This window comes from Dreissena polymorpha, chromosome 1, assembly GCF_020536995.1.
Source record: "Dreissena polymorpha isolate Duluth1 chromosome 1, UMN_Dpol_1.0, whole genome shotgun sequence".
NCBI classification, from domain to species: domain Eukaryota; kingdom Metazoa; phylum Mollusca; class Bivalvia; order Myida; family Dreissenidae; genus Dreissena; species Dreissena polymorpha.
Window position 1 is genome coordinate 5,262,881 of NC_068355.1, and position 19,086 is coordinate 5,281,966.

A 19,086-nucleotide genomic window follows, 5' to 3' on the forward strand; every position below is an offset into this window, starting at 1 on the left:
AATTAGTTAAAACTGTAGTTTAATTTGCCGTTGCAATAAAGGCTAATTGAATAACATTTGTTATATATTGTTATACTCAGAGTTCTGCTATTTAATGTTGTGATACATTTCGTTATCGTTTTTCACAGACAATTGTGTATAAATGATAACGGACGCAAGGCTAGTATGTGAATTGTGTAGATGTGTTTACATTGGGACACTCCTCATTTTAAGGTTTTTGAGCATTTGAAACAATCACATACCGAAACCATTATTAAAACTCTTTAAAATCATCTTCGGCGAGAAATACTGCCATTGTTTTACTAGTTACAAAGATGTGTCCTGGTAGAGACAATACAACAACAACAACTCAATGTTAAAATAATTCTGCTTTTATATTTGGTTGTGTGAACATTACTTTTTGACATCATTGTTCATTGAAACACGAATTATTATTTAACAAAACTAATTTATTACCGCGATTTTTACGCGTATATGTTTGTCAGGCTATTTGCTTTCCACACTGTTTACATAACTTTATATCGCCCAATGCATGCAATTTATTGTCCTCACATATTTCAAACACTTGTTATGCACGTTCACTGATGTCGAATTTTAAAAGAAATTGTCTGGTTTTATAAACTTTTAATAATTTGAATTATAGTGAAAATATATCTTCAGTCAGGTTATATATAGATAAATTCCTTCCTTTGTGTTAAAGGGAAGTTATTTGCCGCCAATACAGCACGTCGTAATACATATTACACACCGCTGAAAATACAACTGATTTAAAATTTGGTTTCCTCTTTGGAAAGGTCATTGCAAAAATTTGAGGCTTTAAAATACGCATAAGTGCATCTGACATTGGATTAACATGCCAATTCAATATACATACGAATAATAAAATTCATAGAAATCTTAATTCGTGTTTTTCAAGTGAGTCTGCAGAATATAAATTCGTTTAATGTATCTAATATTTTGAGAGAGTATAAAAACATTCTACGTGTTCGTTTTGTATTAATACATGTATATGATTTAGTATATTTTAACAAACAGCCTGTCAGTTAATAACGTTTAATTTACAAAAATAGTCTACGTTATCCTCTTAATTGTTGGAGCAGCACCAAGTTAATTATACTCCAGCTCTCTGTACTTAAAATTATAGCTTTATCGTACGGTTTCCGTATAAAAAGGTTACCGAAATTTAACCATCAAAAACTATTATTTTCATTGTATTAATAACCTATTCCTATGACAAACGCATATTCGACTGACATTTTGCGAAACAATAACGTCGAGTTATTTCCTAAGTAGCGCGCCTGAATGTGTGGTGGTATCCTTTTGAAAATCGATTTTACAATATAAAACATTTGGTCTGTGTCAAATGTCAAGGGTTTAGATACAGATGAATATGTAGTTGAATCTCTTTTATACCGGTGCGTAAAAACCTGTCCATACACACCAAATCTAAATATTTCTATCAAATTAATATTATGTAGTGATACCGTGCAAGCCCTTTAAAATAATGTCAGTATCCTCTGGTTCAGATCGGCAAAACAAAAGCGTTGAACTAGCATACAACATGGGCAAACTAACGAGTAACATACCACTCACACACACACGATAGACACAGCAAACACTAGGCTTATCAAAAATCATAATGTACAGAACAATTTTACAAGGAAAACACTAACTCACTAAGCACAGCATTAACTGATTAAGCCCAACATAAACTTATTAGAAACATCCAATCATACATAAGACAGCAGGAACATACACACAGAGACATAGGATATTAGTAGTAGACAAAGCACAAACAAACCAGACACAAAATCAACACCCTACGACTTAACGTGTTGCCTACTGAAATTCATGTGCATTCTGAAGACCTTCACGGGCACTCTAAAGAACGTCACGTGAACTATTAAGGCATTAACTTGCGTCATAAAGACCTTCACGTGCATTTTAAAGATATTCACGTGCACTCTAAAAAACGTCACGTGCACTCTGAATACATTCACTTAGATCATAAAGACCTTTACGTGCATTCTAAAGATATTCACGTGCACTCTAAAGAACGTCACGCGCACTCTGAATACATTCACTTAGATCATAAAGACCTTTACGTGCACCAAAAGAAGTTCACGTTTATCCAACCTTGCGTACCTTGACATTTCCACATGCGCTCTATAGTCCTTGAATTAACTCTAAAAACTTTCACGAGCACCATAAAGACTTTCACGTACACAATTAAGATCTTCGCCTTTCACTTAAGATTTATATCTGAAGCTTAAGATCATCATGTGCACTCTTAAAACTTTCACGTGCACCTTTTCGATCTTTACATGCCCCATGCAATATAACGTTTTTGATCTTCTTGAAACATGAACTTTATTTGTTCAATTATTTCATATGCACGGACGTTGCAATTGCATTACAAAACTACGAACTTATCCCTCATTACTAACTAATAAAATATGTTCTGTTTGGTTGAGATCAACTGTGCTGTTTTGTACTGTTTGGGCAATCGGTCACTTGCCTTAAATAAAGGACCAACTAATTGTTTTTAATGAGAATTCAATAATGCTCCAGCAGCTGGAGTTTCACTTCTTAATATTGTATACAAAATTTTGGCTTCTCTACACTGTGAATGTTTTTGTTTAAGTCCAAATATGTCATTTTATTTCTGCTGTATGCAACTGTCAACAATATCTTCGAATAACGCATTATCAGGATTTGTTCACAGTTAGTATAAACTTGGGTGGTATAGGGCAATGGTAGTATAATACTTATAGTCGTGCTTATATGTCACGAATCGTGAGAAATAATGAATTGTCGTTTTCGGAAAAGGTACTTCATTACTTAGTGCTTGTCTTACTCACCGTATTTGAATTCGGGGCGAAATGTGCAATTTGTCGATTCCAAATCCTATCCCAAGATTTTGCAAGGTGTCTAACGTGTCCTGTTGTATTAATTTACAAAGGTATTCAAACATTCATATACTTTATTTTAAAAACTGATCCAGTTTGCTGCATGTTAAAGCTGATATGAGTTTAATATCAGTTGATTTCTTATATTGTCGCACATATTGTATGTGTATAGCATATGTAGCAAATAAAATTGCAAGGAAAAGGCTAAATAAATTAGACGACATATGGCATTTTATAGTAACATTCCTTAGCAAACATAACCCTACCATAAACTCAATGAGCTAAGTGTCAAATATACACAAGCGATCAATACGATTTTGTTACTGAATGGTTTAAGTTGAACGACTTTAACATATGAAATATGTAGATATACAAAGGCACTTATACTTTGATTGTACGACCGCATATGTTACCTTATATGGAGCCCGTAAAACAAAAAGAATTAAACACCTTCTGTTAACAAAAGCAATTTGTATAGCATATGTAGAAATAACATTGCAAGGAAAATACTTAATGCATATTAGAAGACATATGGTATTTTATAGTAGTATTCCTTGGAGAACATAACCCTACAATACAGTTAATGAGTCAATAGAGTCAAAAACCTTCTGTAGACAAAAACAAATAAATTGATGGCTAATGCATTACATATTTGATGTCAATAGCAATCCTTAGCAATTATTTATTTTCTCCGTATTTTCATTTCTGAACTTGCTAACGACTCCGAATTGCCATGCCAATGATACCAAATAAGTCCTCTTATATATCTGTCTCCACCATAAGGCCCATTTAAATCTGCATGGCGGCATGCGTTGTACCACCAGGCGCTTTGCAAATATAAAGCACAGCTCCCAACATCCAAATCATTATCACGATCTTTAGCGCTAAACGCCATATTGTTCGAATACGACAGACTATCGCCCGCAGTTCCAATATAATTTGAGACCGACAATCTGTACACATCTTTCTCCCCTGCGACTGCAAACTGTTGATATGACGCGTATGCGGTTGCACCTCCGATTGCTGTCAAATCAACTCGTAGTTTGTAGCCCCCTGAGCCTGTCAGTGCAAAGACTTTCTCATTGCCGAGCCAGAAGTTATGTTCATCACCAAACCCGGCCGTGTATTCGGCCCAAGATTTGTAGAAGTCGCTGGCGGAGGCCCGTCTTTGTATTACCGTCCATCCTCCTCCATCCGTCGTCATGTCACAACGGACCTGTACAAGACATACATAAATACGTTAATTTGATTCAACACTCTGCATTTATCAAAGTTTATTTAATCTGCTAAACTAACAATTGAGATCGAGACATGTTTGCTCCACGTCTGATCCGTTGATGTAAAGATAACAGGAATTATCTCTGTTCGTGTGTAAGAACATTTCTTTGCTTTGAGCATAGTTAACCTGTTTGCAGATTCTGGAGTCTAGTCTAGCTTTATACGACATTTCGTGTTTGTATTGCCTCCTAAGTAAGCAAAACTTAGATTTTACCATGCGCGAAACCTAAATGTACTCGTTACTTGAAAAGTTCCTACCTGAAAAGTAATTCCCGGGGTCGGATAGATGGTGTAATCACCGCTATCATGAAATCCCGAAGCATACCAGTCCTGGCAGTCACGGGGTGTAGCAGAAAGGTTCTGGTGATTTGCGCATGCCCAACAGCGGCGTTGATACTCCGAGTTTAAGGATGACGTCACTTCCTTCATTGCTGCCGCCACATCTTCAGACCGAACAAGAAATTTGTACCCAGAGTCGCAGTAGTTTTTTTCTGTACAACCTTTTGTTACTGTGAAGGGTTGTTCGCAGAACGCGCACTCAACCGTATGGTAAACGAAACAACTTAACATCGAAAGAAATCTGATAAAATGCATGTCTACACCATTTGCCGTCTGGAATGAAAATGTCGGCCAGCTTGCAAAGTTTGTACATGAGAATCGAATCTCGACGTAGCAAATTTATGACTTTTATACAGATGTATCGTATATATTTGTCTTCAATCGACTGACAGAATTGTAAATATTCAGGAGTGGTTGTTTGAAACTATTGCATTTGCAATACCTGATTCGTTTGTTTATAGATAGGGCCCGTCAATAAATTCTGTTGAGTGGACAGTAAAGTGTTATATAATTTCCGGTTACAAATTCAGCGTGTTCTATCATGTTGAACAGAGTATTTACCGTCAACAACTCGTCGTTTAAACGGAATATCATAAATTGTATTTTACCAGTGTGTTAGAAATGCTATATATTTCTTAACGTTATATATAACACTTCACTTACAAATTATATCAAATTATCTCTGGTGTACGCATACCTGGTACCTATGAGTATAAATAATGAGCTATCATTACAAGTATAAAATTGAAAATAGAAATAACTGATTGCATACTTCTGTTGATTTGAGATTGGTTTGATCACACGGCTATTTAAATATTTATTTATATAGGAACGATTTATTAACCACTGGTAACGACGTAAATTTTAATATACGGGTGTCACATATCTGCCCAATAAAATATACATTGATCATAAAAATTGAGTTTGTGGAAAAAAGGTTTTTGCATTGTCAGTTACTTTTTAACTAAAAACGGTTGCATCGTTGTTTGGTGGTAATTAATGAGAACAACGTGATATTTGTATCATAATAACGCGTGTCTGGGAACTTTTATAACGCTAAATATCAGGTTGGTTTTGTCTCCGTATCGTCCGCAGAGTGTGGGTTGTCCTCGGAGACTGCACTGGCGCCTCAGACTTAAAGTACATCATTAGGATTCAATATTTGTGGGACTCAAACGTGCCTAATACCTCACATTAATGACTCAACCGAGTTTTGTATTTAATTATATAGGTTCTTTTCATTTTGGTCTTTACGATTTGATTATAATATATCATTATAACTTGAATTATACATGTGTTTGAAGATAAATATGCTTGGTTGTAATATAGTATGTCTATGTTAAAAAGAGAAATAAAACACGTCGATATCCTTTCAACAATGTTCGTGTTTGTTAATTTGTTACATTTTGAACGCATAACTCAATTTTGACAATATGATTTATGAAATAAATAATGTCCCAACGGAGATTAATTTGCATTATACATTTGTCGTGGTTTAACATTCTCTCAGAGTTAAAACCCATTTTACGAGCGTTTTGTTCTGTATAAGCCGCTTTAATTTTTGTGATTGCTTTCTGTGGTCCTTATTATTTAGCCCAAACTCGTACTTCATTTCGCAGTAGTTATTACTATGAGACTCAAATTTTGTTCAGTAGAAATATTCATATAGTCCTTTACTCGTATAGTCATATTTCTCTGATCTCCTTAAACGTAATAGTAGCTAAAGAAACACATACGAAAGACGTCGGACCTCGGAATTTTCGATAAAATTTGCTGAGGTCCGATATAATTTCCAAAACTGGCGGTACCTTTGTCCTGCAATAAAAGATAATGATAATTTTGAATTGGTTGGAAATGAAAACGAAACTTCGAAACTGTTAAAAATAATGACTGGTGTAGGTTTATTGTACTTCAATATATGGTTTTACGATAATAAAAAAACGATTCATTTCCAACCAGTCGAGTCGAATTGCTATCTGTGCTGGTAATATAACAAACCTTAGGTGATATTCTCAGAACCAGTCTAATGCTACGCTGAATTTCGTGACGTAAGCGAAACACACCAGTTGTTAATTGATTGCAATGAAGTTTACTGATTTCAATCCTTATTTGATTGTTTAGCGAAAGTTGGGAACGATACGTACATCTCATTTGCCTTCACATTGTCAACATATGATGCGAAAAACCGGCTGCAAAGTGTCACCGATTACTGAACGGTTTTAATTGTCTGTTCAGAAATACCTGTGATTTATAAAGGAAAAGAAAAAGCTGTATTCAGTTTTAATTGGGAGATTTACCATATCTGATTACAAAACACGTCTAAATATTGATAGCATTTTTCTGTATTTATGTTGTTGAAACATTGTAAACATAAATAAAACATAAATAAAATAAATTGAAAAAAAAGTATTTTCTTTGGTTTGTTAAAAAAATAACGAGGTCCGATAAAATCTGGCAAAGTTCTGTTAATTTCAAAAGTTACTTGACCTCATGTCTGTTGATTATTTGTCTTTCGCATGGTTTGCTAGTATAACATTGATTGTCATATCGATAGACTATATTGAGATCTGTTTTTCACAACTTTGAAGGTCAAACGTTTTGGTGAAATCGACACTGTTGGGGCATTTGGTACTTGCAATGACAGCACTTGTTTTTTGTTTACAAGCTGCGGAATTACACGATTATGTTGAATTATATATACCAATATTGTGCATGTCAACAATAGTAATATCTTGAAGAAGAAAATCGTTTGCTTAATCATAGCAGATAAAGACACGTGAAGCAGTGGCGCGAAGATTAACAACACATACTAGTATTGCATCGGCAAATATTGCCGTATTAGATTCATTTTATATACGGGTCAACAAAATGCAGTGTAGTTTGTATTATTTTCATTTCATATCATTATGTCTACGGTAATATTTATATTTAGAAAACTGGACCTAAACTCAGACTATGATTATATAAGATTCTCGTTATCATGATAATTGTAGAAGCGTCGCTTTGATGATGTATCTATAGAGGTTCATGAAAAATGGACAGAAAAGCGATGATGTACGGGATTTTCTTTTAACAATTCATTTGACTCTTTCTGTCTAAGAAAAGTAGATTTATGAGCCACTTCTGGTTCCTATAAAGCTTTTGACACTCGTGGGCTTCACTTCATACACTTTCACGTTCGTAGTCTTTTGCCTAATTTGGACGAAATACGTTTATTAGCCAGTAACACCCGGGCTTCAGTCATTTGTATTACTGAATCCTGGCTTGATGAATCTATTCCTGACTCGGAAATTTCAATTGATAACTATACTGTTTAGCGTAATGATATAAATCGATAGGGAGGAGGCGTTTGCATTAATGTATGATGCGACATCTCGTTTAATCCACGTGATAATCTGATCCATGAAGAACTGGAAGCTACCTGGCTGGAAATACTTCTGCCGAAATCCAAACCAATTTTATATGTGAGTTATACCGACCGCCGAAGCAATTAAACTCTTATACAATATTAGAAACTGTTTGTTTATCAAGTGTACATTTTTTAGAATATGAAACTATTTTACTCGGTGATTAAAACACAGACGTTTCTTCATTAAGTAATGTTATTGATATGTTTCATTTTAAACAACTAGTTACTAAATTTATTAGGATTTGTAGATCAACCAGTACAATTATTTATCTCATTTAAGTAACGGACTGTGATAAAATTTCTCAGTGCGGTGTGCTTGACATTACCATAAGTGATCATTTGCCAGTTTATTGTACTAGGAAAATTTCAAGAACTTTTGTTGATAAACATAGCACTGTGAAAACAAGAACTTTGAAATATTACAATAAAGACAATTTTCAGCAAAGTTTATTATCTACAGACTGGAGTAGTGTTATGAACTGTGATATTGCCTCTGTAACGTAGGATAATTTTAAATGTTTATTTGTGTCAGTATAAGACAATTTTGCACCTGTAAAGGAGATTAGAATTAAACAGCGGACAGGGCCGTGCATTGCATCTGACATTCTTAACTCTATCAACGAAAGAGATAAAGCTTTTCGTTTATTTAAACATTCCAATTCTGATGTGAATTATGATAATTTCAAAAACATGAAATATAGTACCGCAAATATGATTCATGCTGCTAATAAAATTATTTTACTGATGAACTTGAAGAAAAACAAATGTGATTCTGAATCTTTATGGCAATCACTTAAAAATTTAGGAATGCCTTCTAAAAAAGCTAGCAGTTCTTTTAGTCAAGACAAGACAATTTATTTCGTAATTAAAGGCCACCGGCCCAAAATACAATATACAGACATGTCACATTTTTCATACATGAGTTGGGAATAGTTTTATGTTTGTGCTTTGCGCATTAATAAATATATATAAATTGCTGTTTTCTTCAATTTTAGATCATTTTTCGTTTTCATCAGATTAATAAAATCGATTTCTTCTCTGTTTCCACTATACCAAGAAAAAAAGGTACATGTTACGTTCTTCGTGAAATTTAAAACAATGAAGAAATACATGAAATTCGTTTTCAATAACAAAAGTGTTTTCTACATTTAGACAATGTGTACAATATCTAAGATCATGTGCTATACCAACATGTCGTCCAGCTTCAATAAGAAACTTAGGGTTGGAAAATCTAAACTTTGCAAGTGCTTTTCTAAAGTAGAATGGTATTTTAAGCGAAATATATTTTTCTGGTTTAAGTAATGATTTATACATTCTATATGTTTCGCGTCTTGACGAGTCGAATAAACTTCCTGACCATTTTTGTCTGTTACAACAAATAAGGCGATCTTTAAAAAGTTGTAAAAATACATCAACATTACCAACATCCTGATAAACGCAGATATAACCAAAACCATAGTTAAGGGGTGTTGCTGCAGTTTTGCTGATTTTTTTCCACCAAATAGATTTTGTTCAAAATTTATATTCAAGTACTTTATACAAATACTATATGCAAAATGAAATAAAAAAAATAGGGTCACCGGCCTTGTTTTGATTTTATTTACCATTTATAACATGTACTTTTTCATTTAAACTGGAACATCTCTAATTGCCTGAAACGAAATTAATAACGTATGAAATAGACAACATATAGATATTATATAAGCTGAGATACATAAAACACCATTTAATTAAACAACACAACGCCAAAAAAATGGAGAACACAAGTTAAATTAAAATATATTTTTTTAAATGTTTATGCCACTACAAAAAACATCAATTTTTTACTATTTTTGACACCAAAATGTAATTAAAAAAATTATGTCTAATATAATTCTGAAAAACAGCTCAAATATGTTCATTTACGTGTTGTCATCATAAAACACAAATAAAAAAAGGGGGTCACCGCACTTTTAACCGAGATTTTTTGATTTAACTATCCCTACCGTCTACGTCAAATTTTATAAAAATACATCAATTAGGCAAAACCCAAGTACCGGTACATAGATTGTAAGAAATATGCATAAACATTAGACATTGTTTACAATCTTAACTGGGATCACAACAGCTTACCAAAAGACATAAATAAAAAACAATATTTAATCACAAACATAATACCATACAGTATCAAACTCGACCTTAATCATTAATAACTTACATGTACTTGTTCACATATTTCGGCTTGTTTTGGAGTTTGTGATTAAATGCTTTAAATTGATAAATTTAAACGACATGACTAAAAAGCTCCAGTATAAAACGAGAATGAAATTAAAGAAAAAAAAAGAAATTAAAAAAAAAGTTTTAAAAAAATAACCCCACCTGGGATCGAACCACTGACAATTGAACCATGAACCAACTCGGTCATTTCTGATGATATTGATCACAAAATTATTGAGTTGTGATAATAGCATCATCGGTGTTGCTATAAATATATTCTCGATTAAATAAACTGCCGCAACACCCCTTCAAAAACAGAGTTTTAACAGAAGTAGCCCAATTGGTCCTTCTGATTTAATCCTGGCGTTTCAACATATTATTACAGTTTTTGGGGTATCTTTGTAATGGCATGTGAATTAGTTTGCACCAGTATTTAATACACTTAAAATGATAGTCTAAACATAATTCTAATCTACCAACCTCCCCTAGAGCCATACTATTGTCAGTTGACCTATTTAGGTTACAGTATACTAAATAATCGTTTCATGTAGGGCTGTACTCTCTAAAAAGTATCATAGTTGACAGGAAGCAATGTTTTACACTTTTTTACTATTATTCGGGTGTTACCTTTCGGAGATTATGGTAGGGCATGAATAGGTGTTCACTACTGAATCCCTTAAATATGATAAACTTGAAGACTATAGAAACCATTGCACTGAAAAAGGTTATATTCCACTAAGAAACGGCCGAAAAAAAGTTGCAAAAAAAAACGATGTTGATTTGTGTCAAGTTCTTTCTTGCATTGTACATGACATATCTTTTTTATTGCATATATCGATTCCGCTTAGAATGGCCTTTAAGAAAAGGTATGGTTATGGGGCTATCTATGTGTAAAATGTTGCATTTATTTTGTCTTAAAGTTGTCGCTTTTACATTGAATTATATAGGGAAACTATTTAGTATATTCTGACCTAAACGCAAACCAGGCCCAGTCACAAAGGAGCTGTATTTGCAGAAAATCACCATTTTTAGGGCGTTGTTCTACGCGTTTGGGCAAGTTTCACGGCATAACTGCGTTTCTTTCATGAATTTAAGGAGAATTGCGAGTTTTTAAGAAACAAATGCGTTTTCAGAGTAAAATAAGAAAAAAATCGTACAAAAACTCGTCTTGAGCATTTCAAATCGCACCAATTTGTGCTGCAATAACTCATAAACACATTTTGATAGTTGTCCACTTCTTTTTCTACATAGCTTGTTACAATATTCCAGTATTTTGACCGATTTTTATTGTAAGGGGTTATCTGTTTTACTCCTGAATGCCCTTAATTAATCAAGGCTCCGACCGCGAAAGCCAGATGGCTTACCAGGCGTTATAATAAAATGCATGTTCAAGCATATCTACGTGAAAGATCGATCTGAAATTTGGCATGGACATAGGAAATAGGTTCATAAGTATCAAGAAATACTTATTTTTCGCGATGTTAACAGTAAACGTTGTCTTATACGCAAAACAGGCCCAGTCACAAAGGAGCTGTATTTACAGAAAATCACCATTTTTAGGGCGGGGTTTTACGCGTTTGGGCAAGTTTCACGGAATAACTGCGTTTGTTTCATGAATTTAAGGAGAATTGCGAGTTCTTAAGAAAAAAAATGCGTTTTCAGAGGAAAATAAGAAACAAATCTTACAAAAACTCGTGTTGAGCATCTCAAATCGCATCATTTTGTGTTAAAATAACTCATAAACACGTTTTGATAGTTGTCCACTTCTTTTTCTACATAGCTTGTAACACTATTCCAGTATGTTGACCGATTTTTATTGTTAAGGGTTATCTGTTTTACTCCTGAATGCCCTTAATTAATCAAGGCTCCGACCGCGAAAGCCAGATGGCTTACCAGGCGTTATAATAAAATGCATTTTCAAGCATTTCTACGTGAAAGATCGATCTGAAATTTGGCATGCACATAGGAAATAGGTTCATTAGTATCTAGAAATACTTATTTTTCGCGATGTTAACAATAAACGTTGTCTTATAGGTTACAGTATACTAAATAACCGTTTCATGTAGGGCTGTACTCTCTAAAACAGTATCATAGTTGACAGAAAGGCATGTTTTACACTTTTAACTATTATTCGGGTGTCATCTTTCGGAGATAATTGTAGGGCATGAATAGGTGTTCACTACTGAATCCCTGAAATATGATAAACTTGAAGACTGTAGTAAACCATTTTACTGAAAAAGGTTACATCTATTAAGAAACGGCCGAAAAAAAAGTTGCAAAAACAGTCGATTTTGATTTGTGTCAAGTTCTTTCTTGCATTGTACATGACATATTTTTTATTGCATAAATAGATTCCGCTTAGAATGGTCTTTAAGAAAAGGTATGGTTATGGGGCTATCTATGTGCAAAATGTTGCATTTATTTTGTCTTAAAGTTGTCGCTTTTACATTGAATTATATAGGGAAACTATTAAGTATATTCTGACCATTTAGACCAAGAAAATCTTTTCAAAACTGAGTCTGGATTTGTTCTATGTTTTCAGAAAAGGTATGGCGCCAAATTTCCGCCCCGTATGGTAGAATTGGTTTTACCATTGAGTCAAAAAATTTGAAATATTCTTGAAGGTAAAGTTTCCAAAATATCCTTGGTAGCTTTTTTTCGCATTCATGGATTTTTTTGCTTGCATTGCCAACTTAGCTTTAGCCTTGGACCAACTTAATTAAGGAGTAAACAATAATCCCATGTATTTGTACACTGATGTAACATTTACACGATTTCCATTATAGAACCAATTTTCATATGACCGAAATGGGCCACCATTTCTAAATACAATTATTTCGGTTTTCTTTTCATTTACAGTCATGCCACTTATTTGGCAAAAATCAAAAATACTATTCAATTGACGCTGTAGTTCTATTGCGGTTTCAGAGCAACTCGCTACATCATCCGCAAATAATATACAATGTATTTTTGGAATATCTTCAGTAATGAAAATTCATTAATGGCCTCGGTCTCGTAGGTAAAGCGATAACTCGTTTATGAATAAATTAAAAATTATCGTGCTAGTTACGTCCCCTTGCCTTGTACCAATGTTACGCTTAAAATCAGTAGTGACATTGTTATTTATGGCACGCACGCGATTTTGAGTACATAAGGACAATGACCTTATATAGTTTTCCTTTTAAACCTATTTTCTGCATTATATCAAATAGTTTATAGTGCAATATCCCATCGTAGGCTTTTTGAAAATCAACGTATAAGACATAATATCTTCCTCCTGGCTTAGTTATATATTTTTGAACCATGCTTTGTAAGACGAATATGTTATCCATTGTAGAATAACCTTTACGAAAACCTGATTGCGACTCGTCTACTTTACCAAATTCTTCAGACCATGTACACAGTCGTGCATTAACAATATTTCCAAATATTTTATACATTACATTTATCAATGAAAAACCTCTATAATTTGTCGGTTTCATTTTAGAACCGTTTTTGTGTAATGGAACAATAGTGGTTTTGCCCCACGTGTCAGAAAATACTCCTATATTTAGGATGTGATTAAAAAGCGAGCAAAATACTGGACATATAACAGCGGTGTTTTTTAAAATTCAGCACCTATACCATCAAACCCCTGCGCTCTTCCCAGTTTTATTTTCTTAATACTTATCATTATTTTTTCGTGTGTTATAGGGCTATTTAGAACTAAATCATATTCAGGTAAAGCAGCTTCTTCAGACGTTCTAATTAAAAGCATGTTTTCTCGATATAACAATTGATTAAAATAATTTAGCCAATCAATTTGTTTGATTTGTTGCTGATAACTAGAATGTGAAGATATTGCACTTTTAATTGTTTGCCAAAAAAAAAATTGGATTACTACTTGCCTGGCATAGCCTATTTCTTATATACAGTCGAAAATTTTCCTTCTAGGGTTTTCACGTTACTTTTAATTATCTTTTTTCGTTTACATAGATATGTAAATCTTCCCTTGAGTTCGTGAAAAGAAATTTTCTCAAAGCGTTATACTCGCGATATTTCAAAATATTACATTCATTATCCCACCATGGTTTATCTTGCCGTTCATAAACGTTACGTCGCTTGGTTCTATTGTGGACTTTCATGTTTCCTGCAGCAGTTTTATAAAGTAATACTATTGTTTGAAGAGCCTGGTTTATATCTACACTTATTTGATGTAAAATGTCATCCTTATACATGTGATACATATAAACAAAAGTCTCAACAAATGTATCCCTAAGCGCATCATTCCATTTTAATTTATCAAGTGTAATATTACATTCAGTGATGTTGTTATCGATGCAATGAGAAGTAAATGGATAGACACTCGGGTAACTATTTTTTCTATGAAAAATCATAGTAGCGCAAATAGGGAAATGGTCAGATTCGTTGATGGATAGAATATTAAACTTCGTTACACATTGGAATAAATCAGTTGAAATGATGTGAAATCAATTAAACTATCTCCATTTTGTGTAATGCATGTAAACTCACCATCTGGGTCACCCGTTACACGCCCATTAAGTATATGAATTCCATATGCAGCGCTTAGTTCTAGTAAAGTATTCCCGAACGAATTATAAATTGTATCCTTATTATTTCTAGGCAGCTCAAAACAATCCATATCGTCATGAACCTCTGAATTAAAAATAAAGTCAACGTTATCTGCAGAAATGTAATCAAGCATAGTTTTAGTTCTAGCATTTAAATCACCTGCCAGATATAAGAGACAATCGGGATACATATTTTTTAACAATAAGAGCTTTCGTCTATATAGGTTATTCCGTTTATATCATCTCTGTGTTCATATATCGGTGACCCTTCTGGTGATACATACGTAATATACAAAATAATGTCAGATGAACAATTGAAACAGCTAACTTTTTCATGAAGTACAACACAATCAACAAAATCTGAACAAATTCGTGTAACCAAGCCATCTATTGTGTAGTGACTTTTTACAAAAACTGAAATGCCTCCACTGTTTCGTAAAGCTCTACTTTGCCTAACTCATTATCAAAGCAACAATATTTCTCTAATAAATCATTATACTTCCCGTTGCTATCTCCCCACGTCTCTAGTAAACCTATAATTTCGAAATTGGATAAGACATTTAAAACGGAACAATTAATTACAAACTTCTTCAACCCGCACACATTCCACGTGCAAATATTTATGTTTGGGCCTTGACCCACTTCCTAGTCAATACCATTGTCCGCCTCGCCCTGCGAATGAAAGTCCGTCTCCGATTGGCTATCCTCCTCTGCTCCATGGTCACGTGATATATTGTTTGCGACACGCCGCATTCCATACTGACCACTGTGCTGACGATCAGCGTTGCGTGAAGTCTCCGAATGCCCATCTTGTCTCGCTCCATGATATCGGCGATAACTCCCTGTGCGCAGGCCTTGTTGTTGACTATCCGCGCTATGTGTCCGTGACTTGCCTTTGCGCTCGACCGATTGTGTAACTTCGTTAAACCTGTACACATCACTGTCAATCACAAGCTTATCGAAGCGTAGCGATGCGAATTTACCCTTGTTACTGGCTTTGACTAGTGCACGGGACAATTGTCGTCTGTGTAACTGGACTCTTTCCCTAAAATCCTCCCGTACCGAGAATTGAGATTGTGCATTAAGAGTTCGACGCGCCCTCTTAATGATAGTCTCTCGGTCCTTATATTTGGAGAATTTTGCAATTATTGGGCAGCTCTTCGATCGCTGACTTCCAACCCTATGAGCCCTCTCGATCTCAACCGCATGCATATCATTCAGTTCTAGAGTGCTTGAAATAAAATGTCGCACCTTCTGTTCAGTTTCTTCCCAGTTCTCACTGACACGTCCCTCAATACAAAAAAAAACGTAAATTGTTCCTGCGTGAATGACCTTCGAGACGATCTAATTTGGATTACAAATTTGACAGCTCTTGTTTCATACTTGTATTCTCTTGCCGTAAGTGCTCATTTTTGTTTTTCAATGTGTTCAGCGTGCCCCAAATATCATCTATTTTACTGTTTATTGAGGAGAGATCATTTTTTATTTCCACTTTCATTTCGCGTAAAAATGTCATTACCTCTGAATCAGTATCTGCTTTGCTGGCTGCGGTGTCGTTTCCGACGCTGGCACATCAGCGAAGGGTAGTGTTAGCTTTTTGGTGTTCTTCGTGGTCGGTCCGGGATTTGTTTCCACATCCCCACCCAGTAGTGTTAATAACGAGAGAGCAATTGCAAGCCTAGTGTTAACATTGGTCTAAAAATTGATAGTCAAATATGTTTTGTTAATTTAAATGTTGCTGAAAAATTTAATGTTTTTTATGTAAATGTTGCTTCCAAACTTGTAGAGAAACTACCTACACCTGTTTTTAAATTTGGTAAAATGTTTGTCCATGGTTTTTATTCATCTAAAGGTGTTCTACTAGATAGTTTTTCTATTAGTATTTTTTCTGAGCAAAATGTTTTTAAATATCTGAATAACCTTAGTGCAAAAAAGCAACTGGTTAAGACGTAATACCCTCTCGTTTTGTCAGGGATGGCGCTCCAATCATTGCTGGTCCCCTTTCTCATGTTATAAATCTGTCTTTAATTCAAGGTGTTGTCCCTTATTACTTGAAGTCAGCCCGGGTTATTCCCCTTTACAAAAAGAATGATAAGACAGAAGTGGGTAATTATCGCCAAGTGTCTATTCTTAGTAAAATCTCTAACATCTATGAAAAGGTTGTGTATGACCAGGTGGAAGAATACCTTTGTAAAAATAATTTGTTGTATAAGTTCCAGTCTGGCGTTAGGCGAGGATACTCAACTGATACATGTCTAATTCATCTTTCTGATTTTATTATATTCCAAATTGATCAAGGCAACCTTGTTTGTATGATGCTTTTTGGATCTTCAAAAGGGCTTTGATACTGTAGACCACGGTGTACTTTTAATGAAGATGGAAGCTTTAGGTCTCAGTAAAGATGTTTTAAGGTGGTTCAAATCGTACCTTTCTGATCGACAACAACTGGTTGTTGTTTCAGGAACGTTTTCCCCTTTTTCGAATATTTCGTTACTCAGGGCTCAATCCTAGGACCCCTCCTTTTTTAATCTATGTAAATGACATGTAGGCAGTTGTCAAAACAAAGCTTTTATTGTATGCTGATGATTCTGGCATTATGGTTACCGGTAAAAATAAATCTGATGTTGAAAATGCCCTGAACGAGGAAATTGATGATGTTTGTAAATGGCTCATTGACAATAAATTGTCATTACACTTAGGTAAAACTGAGTCTTTTATTTTAGGCACAAAGCCCAAACTGCGGTTAAATCCTTATCTAAATGTATCATGTAATGGCCAGGTTATCGAGCCAACCTCTTCTGTTAATTATTTTGGTGCAACATATGATAAAAAATTATCTTGTAATTCAATGGCTTCTTCAGTCATTAAAAAGGCAAACTCTAGGTTAAATGTTTTATATAGGAAACCTGAATATCTCACTCAACATACTAAGAAACGTTTGGTTATATCACTTATTCAATGTCATTTTGACTGTGCCTGCTCCTTTTTGTACTATGGTTTGAATAAATCATGGACGAACAAGTTACAGTTAACTTAAAATAAGTTGGTAAGGTTTGTCTTTAATCTAGATCCACGGTCACACATTGGTCGTGAGAAATTTAAACTCTTAAATTGGCTCCCAGTATCCAAACGAGTCGATCAAAATACTCTGACTCAAGTATTTAAAATTGTTGCTATTTCTATTTTAATTACTTAAGTCGTGTATTAACTTCATGTTGTATGTGCTCATTTTCATTTGTGATATTCCTACAATAATGTCCACAAATTCAAGAATTATTAATGCCCAGTTTAAATCTGTGATATATTATTAAGCAACAATTCATGTCTTTCTATGTCATGCCACCATCAACAAGGACCACAATGGAAATAAGAGATCACTCTCTTTTTTTTTTTTTTTTTTTTTATTCAATATCATACATATAATGTAAACATGTATATGATCATACAACACAGTGATTGTATAAAGCAATAAAGTTCAGACATGTTATACAAGATATGCTATTATATATATATATATTTATTTTATTTTTATTTTTTTTTTAGATAGAAAAGAAAAGAACAACAGAAGAATAGTTTTGAAAAATGATGAGTTGTATTAAGTCGGAAGAAAGCATACTGGATTTGTGTGTTTTGTTGTAAATTCACAATGATCTTGTCTGATTGAAAAAAATATAAACAAAACTTTTTTAGAAAGATAAAAAAAAAACTATTTTAGAAAGATAAACTAGCATTAGAGTGAAATGTATATAAGTGGACAAAACATTATGAGAATTTAATCCGATTCCATTTTTGTTCAAAGATTTGTAATGTGTCATTACTGAGGGCTATTTCTTTCTCAATCTGGATTTTTAGTTTAAGACTATGGACAAAACAATTAAAATTTGGTACTTGTTTTTTGTACTTCATGTTTAAGATGAAATATTTCATCAATATAACCATAAAAATCACAATAGTATTACCGTCTATTGATTTCAATGAGTTAATTCCGAAACTTACATTTAAGAAAGATAGTTTAACGTTTAGTTGCTGTTGTTCAAGAAAAGATGTTAATTGATTCCAGATAGGCTGGATGTGTTTGCACTCCCAAAAAAGATGTTCTATAGTTTCAATGTTTTCACTGCAGAAGTCACACAGATTTGAGTTAGATAATTTGCATTGAAAGAGATATTTATTTGTAGCTATAATTCTATGGATGTATTTATATTGAAAATTTCTCAGTGTGCATTCAATAGTTGCTTTATATGGCATGGTAAATATGTGTTTCCAATTAAGTTCATTTTCTCCAAAAAGGACTTGCCATTTATTTTGGATTTTGCAATTATGCATTTTTTCAATTATGTTATTTAAAATGTTTCTATTTTTAGGATGAGAATAAAGGTTTCCA

General features: G+C 33.7%; 1 protein-coding gene across 1 annotated transcript; it reads right to left on the bottom strand.

Annotated features, from left to right (window-relative positions):
* Positions 1-2,965: 2,965 nt before the first annotated feature.
* On the bottom strand, positions 2,966-4,844 carry LOC127865304 (ficolin-2-like). The gene is made up of 2 exons (XM_052405310.1): positions 4,446-4,844; positions 2,966-4,125 (listed from the first exon to the last, which is right to left on the bottom strand). The coding sequence occupies exons 1-2, from the start codon at positions 4,779-4,781 to the stop codon at positions 3,592-3,594; spliced, it is 870 nt and encodes a 289-aa protein (XP_052261270.1). The 5' UTR covers positions 4,782-4,844; the 3' UTR covers positions 2,966-3,591.
* Positions 4,845-19,086: the final 14,242 nt, after the last annotated feature.